This window comes from Somniosus microcephalus, chromosome 19, assembly GCF_052327205.1.
Source record: "Somniosus microcephalus isolate GS21.2 chromosome 19, FLI_Smic_1.0, whole genome shotgun sequence".
In the NCBI taxonomy this organism is placed as follows: domain Eukaryota; kingdom Metazoa; phylum Chordata; class Chondrichthyes; order Squaliformes; family Somniosidae; genus Somniosus; species Somniosus microcephalus.
The window spans coordinates 37,233,700-37,242,977 of record NC_141005.1 but is presented as its reverse complement, the minus strand read 5'-3'; the positions used below and the strand labels follow the sequence as shown (position 1 = coordinate 37,242,977).

Below are 9,278 nucleotides of genomic sequence, written 5' to 3'. Positions count from 1 at the left end.
AAAGCATATGGGATCTTAGGCTTCATAAATAGAGGTATTGAGTACAAAAGTAGAGAAGTTATGCTGAACCTTTATAAAGCGCTGGTTAGGCCATTGCATCCAGTTCTGGTCACCACACATTAGGAAGGATGTGAAGGCCCTTGAGAGGGTGCAGAGGAGATTTATCAGAATGGTTCCGGGGATGGGGGATCTTAGCTACAAGGACAGGTTGGAGAAGTTGGATTTGTTTTCATTAGAGCAAAGGAGGTTGAGGGGTGATTTGATACAGGTGTACAAGATTATGTCGGGTTTGGATAGGCTAGACAGAGAAAGGCTGTTCCCACTAGTTGATGGTACAAGGACTTGGGGACACAGATTTAAGGTTTTGGGCAAGAGATACAGGGGGGATGTGAGGGAAAACTTTTTTACGCAGTGAGTGGTGAAGACCTGGAACTTGCAGCTGACGGAAGTGGTGGAAGCAGAGACACTCAATGTTTTCAAGGGGAGACTGGATAGGCACTTGACGGAAATAAACTTGCAGGGCTACGGGGATAGAGCGGGGGAATGGGACTGACTGGATTGCTCTACAGAGAGCCGGCACAGACTTGATGGACCGAATGGCCTCCTTCTGTGCCGTTATGGCTCTATGACTCTACTTTTTAGTTGTCACAACACTCCTGATACTAAATACCCTTGAACTTACGGAATGAGACTTGCATTATGTGAAACTGACAAGAAAGCACTGAAACTCCACTAAACTACAGCTGCGACTCATTACTGATGATCCCTTCAAATAACATCCCTGGAGCCAGCTTCCTGCTGTTTCATGCCAGCTCTCCCTGTCGCTGTTTACTCCAGGCACTAAGGTAGGTGGTGACAATCAGTTTCACAGATCGGGCGGCCAGAGAGCGTTGCACACTCACTGACGTCATGATTCACCTGGCGTTGAGGCTTCCGGCATTAACTGTTAGCAGCGGCGCTGTGGGGGCGGGATTTGGCGTGCAGCGTTGGATTCGCCTCGCCCTGGCAATAATGCTCTAGTGCCCGTTAGCATCATCTGCTGGCACTAACAGGAGATACTAATTTTTCTCCCATTTTTTCTCCCATTAAGTTTAAAAATAGTACTCAATTCCTTTTATTTTCTGAATTTTAAAAGAAAATATATTTGTGGATTAGAAAAAACACCAAAAAGACATGAAAAATAACAAAGTTGCCATTTATTCAAAGAGGGAAGAAAACAAGGAAGGTGCAGATGAATGTGAAGGTAGGAAAAAAAATTGTTTACTCCTGGTCTTTCTCTTCTCCGTGAGTGATGATATGTACCAGGTTCTTGTAGTCCAGGTTACCAGCCACATCTGGAGGGAAAGCTGTGAACATCTGCTCAATCTGGAAAGATATTTCACACATGACGTGTTAATGAAATTTGGAGACCAACCTTTTAGAGTTTCTGCTAGAGATATTTTGTCACATTAAAGTGACAATATTCCTTTTGGAAGTTTTTTTTTTGCAGCTGTTATTTTTGAAGTAGCTCAGTCACATTATTTTTGAAAGTGGCATAGGAGAGCAAGGACATGTACTGTCATGCAGCTCCTGGCATCTGCATCAAGGATACTTCTGGCAAATAGTATCAAAGGCAAGATGAACTAATTGGGGGAAGAGGGTATTTAGTAAATAGATTAATGTGCTCACACTTATACCTCAATGGCTATGGGAGAGAAACTCAGCAAAGACCCCTATTCGAAATAACAAGCTGTATTTTAATGAATCAATAACCCTTTCCCCACTAGATTTGTGACCTCTGAACTGGGGAATAAAAATTGGCATTCTAGCAGCTGGCCAGAGTTGAAATGGCTAGTCCACAAATGGTCATTGGTGACTTGAATTGACTGTTCTGTTGTTATTTTGGATTTCCAGCATCCGCAGTATTTCGCTATCGCATCTATAGAGCAGCATCGTCTTGGAGATTGCGGAGATCTACAGATCTGCTCTTCAGATTTGAATATCACACGAGAGTGACAAAAGGTGATCATGGAGTAAGAGAGATCAAAACCTAATAAAGAAGCATGACCGGAACGGAAATAAAGTTTAAAAAGAAATAAGGCTAGCTCAAAAATGACCAATTTCTGGTGACAAATTCATCTTAATTGCTTATATGTTAAGGAAAAGCCAATATTGCAACTCTTATGTATAAATCTACAATTTTTCTCTTTTAAGATAATCCACTGTTTTGATGAACCTACCTCTTCCTTGGTAAATCGTTCAGCCTGGGTCATCAATATTTCCTCTATACTGTAAAAATGGGAAAAAAATTAATTGTTCAAATAAATAAATAATTGAGATTATTAAATATGTTTATGTACCAGGCACAAATAGCAGAGCCATGAATTAGCTAATATATAAGCTCGATCAGCTCCGATGGACGGGTCACATTGTCCGCATGCCCGATATGAGACATGAGACTCCCAAAACAAGCGCTCTACTCGGAGCTCCGGCACGGCAAGAGAGCTCCAGGTGGGCAGAGGAAACGCTTCAAGGACACCCTCAAAGCCTCCTTGAAAAGGTGTAACATCCCCACTGACACCTGGGAATCCCTGGCCCAAGACCGCACAAAGTGGAGGAGAAGCGTCCGGGAAGGCACCAAACACCTTGAGTCTCTTCGCCGGGAGCAAGCGGAAGCCAAGCGCAAGGAGCGCACGTCAACTCAAGCACCCCACCCACCCACCCCTTCAACCACCGTCTGCCCCACCTGTGACAGAGACTGTATTGGACTCATCAGTCACCTGCGAACTCATTTTTAATGTGGAAGCAAGTCATCCTCGGTTCCGAGGGACTGCCTAAGAAGAAGAAGAAGAATATATACTTACTAATCCTTTCTTAAAACACCCTTGCCTTCGGGATCAAATATTTTGAATGCATTTAAGATTGACTCTTCTGGATCTGTACCTGTGAAGTTGTATAAAAGGACAATGTATTTATTTAGATCTTGCAACATAAGGTTACAGTATTGCAATTAAGTTGTAACATTAAAAATGAGTTGCAGTTAAAAAATATCTTAATCTCATTTTGAAAGTTACTTTGCCAGTTAATCCCTTCTCCGCACCATCCCTTGATTGAGAGGGCAGCAAGGTGCTCCCAGCCTTTTCATTAATCAGTCACTGGGAAATGCACAGTAAATGTTCCACCGCTATTTCTTTGCTTTGTTTTAGGTTAAGTCAATTTTAGACTGTGTTCAGTTTTCAATGTTTGTTTTGAACCAAATTTAAGTTCCCTGGCCTAGCCTGGGTTAGCCAATATCAACCAGGGTGGCAGTGGAAATTGGCTTCAGTCTCCTCAGTGTAGGGAGCGGCAAAATCAACTTGTTCCCGATCACTTGATTGGAAATTCTTGTGTATAGTGCAAATGAGGATTGGATAGGGCTCAGCTCAGCCTAATGATTGAATAGCCTGCAGGCACTCACCATTTAGACTCACAGATGGAGAATGGCCACGTGGATGTGATGCTTGTGGGCCACTGGTTTAATGGAATCGTAACCCAGAATAGGTCACAGGCGAAGGTGGTGTGGGAGAAAAGTGGAAGAGAAAGGAAAGAATAAATTAAGCTGTTACAAACTGGGGCTAAATGTGGGACATTAAACTAGTGATGGCCAGTCACAGGAGTTTTTTCACAGGATGTATCCCAATGTTATTCTTTAACCAATCAGTGAAAGCAATGCACAAGAATTGCTCTGACGTTTCGTTTCTCCTCATAGCTCATTAAGATTGGGAGCTAATTGTCTTAGAAATTGTGGATTAGAAAAAACACAGCACACTAGTGAATCAACTAGGTTAACCTTGGATTAAAGCTGTTTTTCAAGAGATTTTTTAACCCGCAAATCTCAACTGGATGCAACACTGAATCCTAAAAGTGTAGATTGAAATTGATACAGTTGACTCCAGATCATCTGATCTTTTCTGACATAGAGGCCTCTCCTGATCACTGAGCTAGTTAAGGCAGTGAATAACTGAACCATACAGATGAAGAAGTCCCAAATTCAATCCCCTGCCTGTGCTCCCTTAGCTAATCTTAACCAAGGCAATAATGGAGGACATTGAGTTGGCCTAAGCACCCCTAGGTTAGGCTCCTTATTGCTATTCAGTGACTGCTGGTAAAAGCATACTTATGTGGGCACTCAAATTACCTGCCCCCTCTCCCTGAGCTCTAAATGAAGAATGGCCATCTCGGCAAGGTGGAGGGCACCCATAAAACTGTCTCCCAGCAAGGAATCCATACTTACAGGAGAGGAAGAAAACAGAGAGAAACAAAATTCTGACCCAAGCATAGAATTTTAAAGCAACTAGCAAAGATTAACTAGCAAATCACAGAACTGCCTTGGATCACTTCTCATTATCCAGAATTCCTTATCCAATCATAATGCTTAAATATATGAGGGTAGAAACTACTGTTGGTGATAATAGTGGACAAATGTTTAATGAATTTGTGAGATATTTCTCTGTCTGTGTTAACCTCTTTATTTTAAATGGGTTAACGTCCTTGTTCTAATATTGGACAGAGAAGTTTCAGAAAATGTTCCAAAGCATTTCATAGGATTACATAGGATATAGGGCACAGAAACAGGCCATTTGGCCCAACCAGTCCATGTCGACGTTTATGCTCCACTCGAGCCTCCTCCCGTCTTTCCTCATCTAACTCTATCAGCATAACCCTCTATTCCCTTTCCCTTCTCATGTGCTTATCTAGCCTCCCCTTAAATGCATCTATACTACTTGCCTCAACCACTCCCTGTGGTAGCGAGTTCCACATTCTCACCACTCTCTGGGTAAAGACGTTTCTTCTGAATTCCCTATTTGATTTCTTGGTGACTATCTTATATTGATGGCCTCTAGTTATGCTCTTCCCCACAAGTGGAAACACTCGCTCTGTATTCACTCTATCAAAACCTTTAATGATTTTAAAGACCTCAATTAGGTCACCCCTCAGCCTTTTTTCAAGCGAAAAGTGACCCAGCCTGTTCATCCTTTCCTGATATGTATACCCTCACATTTCAGGTATCATCCTTGTAAATCTTCTCTGCACCCTCTCCAGTGCCTCTATATCCTTTTTATAATTTGGCGACCAGAACTGTACACAGTACTCCAAGTGTGGTCTCACCAAGGTTCGATACAAGTTTAGCATAACTTCACTACTTTTCAATTCTATCCCTCTAGAAATAAACCCTAGTGCTTGGTTTGCTTTTTTATGGCATTGTTAACCTGTGTCGCTACTTTTAGTGATTTGTGTATTTGTACTCTGAGATCCCTTTGCCCCTCTACCCCATTTAGATTCATATTTTCCAAGTAATATGTGACCTCCCTATTTTTCTTACCAAAATGTAATATCTCACATTTATCTGTGTTGAATTTCATTTGGCAATTATATGCTCATTCTGCAAGTTTATTAATGTCTTCCTGTAATTTATTGCAGTCCTCCTCAGTATTGACTATTCCCCCCCAATTTGGTGTCGTCCGCAAATTTAGAAATTGTGTTTTTGATTCCAAAGCCTAAATCGTTAATATAAATTGTGAACAACAGTGGTCCCAGCACTGGTCCTTGTGGAACACCACTTCCCACCTTCTGCCACTCTGAAAAGCTACCCTTTACCCCTACTCTCTGCTTTCTGTCCTGAAGCCAGCTAGTTATCCATTTCACAGAGATGTAAGGGAAAAAATGGACACCAAGTCAGAGAAGGAGATAGTAAGAAGGGTGACCAAAAGCTTTAGTCAAAGTCGTGTGTTTTAAGGAGGAACTTATGAAGGAGAGGGTGGTGGACATGCAGAAGAACTGAGGGTGGGAATTCCAGAGTTTGGGGCCTATGCAGCTAAAGGCACAACTGCTAAAGGTGGGGGAAAGGACGGGGGCTGCACAAGGGGCCAGAGTCTGAGGAATGGAGAGGTCTGGTGAATTGTAGCACAGGAGTTCGGTTAAAGAGAGAGGGAAGGGTGAGGCCATAGAGGGACTTAAGCGCAAGGATGAGAATTTTAAATTTGAGACATTTGGTAACTGGGAACCTACGTAGGTCAGCGAGGACAGGCGCGATGGGCAAGCAGGAAGTTGTCTGCTAATGGCCCAGATTTTGTGGCGTATTTAAGGATTACGCCGCCGGCATCGAACCGAGTGCGCACTTACCTGTTGCGAGGCCCCAAATGAAAAGTTGCAGTCGGAAGCTGCAGAGTAGTGCGCAGTGTAGTGGCCCACGGATCCCAGCGGCGCACCGTGTGCGTAAGCGTATCTGGGATCACGTGGGCCGGCACTCCAATCAGGAAACAGAAGCAACATGTTATTTGGAGAAATGAAATCGATCTTTTATCAGAATTATAATTCTTTGCAGTAGTTTAATGGCACCCAGGAGAATCAGGGTGAAATTTAGTTAAATTAACATCTGCTACATTCCCATTTCTTTTAAAGAAACACAAATTGGAGACAAAATAACAACATCCACTATAAGTTATTAGATGATTGTGTCAATTAATATTTGTGCAAATATTCCACATTTTCTCTGGGTGCCGTCCCAAATGAGACACTCAGGTTCTACAACTTTATACATTCCTGGATGTCGTCTAATTAAATAAAAAAGCAACCTATTACAGCAAATGAATCGGAAAAGAGCATGACTATAGATATGGACTATAAATCCATATCTATCAGAGTATTTCAGATGGCAGCAGTATTAATTGCTGTTCCACTTGGGGCTATGCTTCAGAACATTAAATGTTGTGATTGACTAGGTAATTCAGGTCAACCGAAATTAAGCGCTTATTTTTAGGGATCATTACTTTCACCTCAGGAGACGCGGACATCTCTTGTTTACAATGGTGACAGAATTGTACTCTTAAAAATTAAAATCGTCATTGCGATGTTATCTGCATCCCAACATACGCCGTTGCAGTTATTTATTTTTAAATTCCAATACAGTAAAGTATAAACAAAAACGCATCAGACGAAGATTTTTTTTATTGACGAGTATCCCCTTATGCTGTGCAAACAGGCCCTGTGCCTGATCATCTGTCAAGTCGGAACGTGACGGATCGCAAGTTTGGGATTTAGCGCAAGCACATGCAGAAATCCCAAACTTGCTGTCCATTTAAAGGCGGTATGACTGTGTACTCTCAGACCGCAAATTCTGGCCCAATTTAATCAACAGTAACTTTTACCCTCTGTTCAGTCCGTAAGGGTGACCCCGAGCTTCCAGTCGCCTGTCATTTTAATTCACTGCCCCATTCCCACTCGGACCTCACCGTACTCGGGCTCTTGCATTGTTCCACTGAAGCTCAGCATAAGCTCGAGGAACAGCACCTCATCTTCCGATTAGGCACTTTACAGCCTTCCGGACTCAATATCGAGTTCAACAATTTCAGATCATAACCTCGGCCCCTATTACATTTTTATATATATTTTTTATCCACACCTTTGTTTTGTGCCCTTCCCCCTTTTTTCTCTCCCACATGGCAGCTGTCTCTCATTCTGCCAGCGCATTTCACACCTCATCTAGAGCCGTCTTTTGTCTCCACTAGTCCTATCACCATCTCGTCTCATTTTGAATACCTCTTAATGTCTCTTCACTTCTTATAGATTCATAGAAGATAGGAGCAGGAGTAGGCCATTCGGCCCTCGAGCCTGCTCCGCCATTCAATGAGATCATGGCTGATCATCCAAATTCAGTACCCTGTCCCTGCCTTCTCCCCATATTCCTTGATCCCTTTAGCCTCAAGAAATATATCCAACTCTTTCTTGAATATATTTAATGAACTAGCCTCCACCGCCCTCTGTGGCAGAGAATTCCACAGGTTCACCACTTTCTGGGTGAAGAAATTCCTCCTCATTTCAGTCCTAAATGGCTTACCACTTATCCTTAGACTATGACCCCTGGTTCTGGACTCCCCGGCCATCAGAAACATCCTTCCTGCATCTAGCCTGTCCAGACCTGCCAGAATTTTATAGGTTTCGATGAGATCCCCTCTCAATCTTCTAAACTCCAGTGAGTATAAGCCCAATCGACACAATCTCTCCTCATACGTCATTCCTGCCATCCCAGGTATCAGCCTGGTGAATCTTCGCTGCACTCCCTCCATGGCAAGAACATCCTTCCTCAGGTAAGGTGACCAAAACTGCACACAATACTCAAGGTGCGGTCTCATCAAGGGCCTGTACAACTGTAGCAAGACATCCTTGTTCCTGTACTCGAACCTTCTTGCTACGAAGGCCAACACACCATTTGCCTTCTTAACCGCCTGCTGCACCTGCATGCTTACCTTCAGCAACTGGTGCACAATAATACCCAGGTCTCTTTGCACTTCCCCTTCTCTCAATCTATTGCCATTCAAATAATAATCTGCCTTCCTGTTTTTGCCACCAAAGTGGATAACCTCACATTTATCCACATTATAGTGCATTTGCCATGTTTCTGCCCAATCACCCAACCTGTCCAAATCGTACTGGAGTTTCACGACATCCTCCTCACAGCTTACCCTCCCACCCAGCTTTGTGTCGTCTGCAAATTTGGAGATATTACATCCAATTCCCTCGTCCAGATCATTAATATATATTGTGAACAGCTGGGGTCCTAGGACCGATCCTTGCGGTACCCCACTAGTCACTGCCTGCCACTCGGAAAACGACCCGTTTATTCCAACTCTTTGCTTTCTGTCCGCCAACCAGTTCTCTATCCAAGTTAATACCTTGCCCCCAATCCCATGTGCCTTAATTTTGCACGCTAATCTCTTATGTGGGACCTTATCGAAAGCCTTCTGAAAGTCCAAATACACCACATCCACTGGTCCTCCCTTATCTATTTTACCAGTTACATCCTCAAAAAATTCCAGTAGATTAGTCAAGCATGATTTACCTTTTGTAAATCCATGTTGACTTTGTCCGATCCTGTCACTGTTTTCCAAGTGCTCTGCTATTGCATCTTTTATAATGGACTCTAGCATTTTCCCCACTACCGATGTCAGGCATAATTCCCCGCTTTCATCCCCATTTCCCAGCCCCAAACTGGCCTTTTAATCTGTTTCATTTCCTGTGTTTTTTCTCAGTCCTGATGAAGGGTTTCGACCTGAAACATTGACTCTGTTTCTCTCTCCACAGATGTTGCCTGGCCTGCTGAGGTTTTCCAGCATTTTCTGTTGTTATTTCGGATTTCCAGCATCCGCAGTATTTTGCTATTGTAACTTTTACCCTATTGTCCTAATGTGCAAAATGTTCTGAACTTATTTTCATTGTTCAGTACATGGAATATCGTCATTCTGCATTCCCATATTTCTTGT

The 9,278-nt window shown here is 42.9% G+C and overlaps 1 protein-coding gene across 2 annotated transcripts in view; it reads right to left on the bottom strand.

Annotated features, from left to right (window-relative positions):
• Nucleotides 1-1,179: 1,179 nt before the first annotated feature.
• Nucleotides 1,180-9,278, bottom strand: part of LOC147104327 (myosin regulatory light chain 2, ventricular/cardiac muscle isoform) — a 57,344-nt gene continuing 49,245 nt past the window's right edge. For both annotated transcript variants that reach the window (XM_085961570.1, XM_085961569.1), the window contains exons 5-7: nucleotides 2,844-2,922; nucleotides 2,220-2,268; nucleotides 1,180-1,365 (exon numbers count right to left, since the gene is read on the bottom strand). In XM_085961570.1, coding sequence (XP_085817696.1) covers nucleotides 1,261-1,365; nucleotides 2,220-2,268; nucleotides 2,844-2,922 — 233 coding nt within the window. In that variant the 3' untranslated portion in view covers nucleotides 1,180-1,260. The remainder of the gene's footprint in view (nucleotides 1,366-2,219; nucleotides 2,269-2,843; nucleotides 2,923-9,278) is intronic.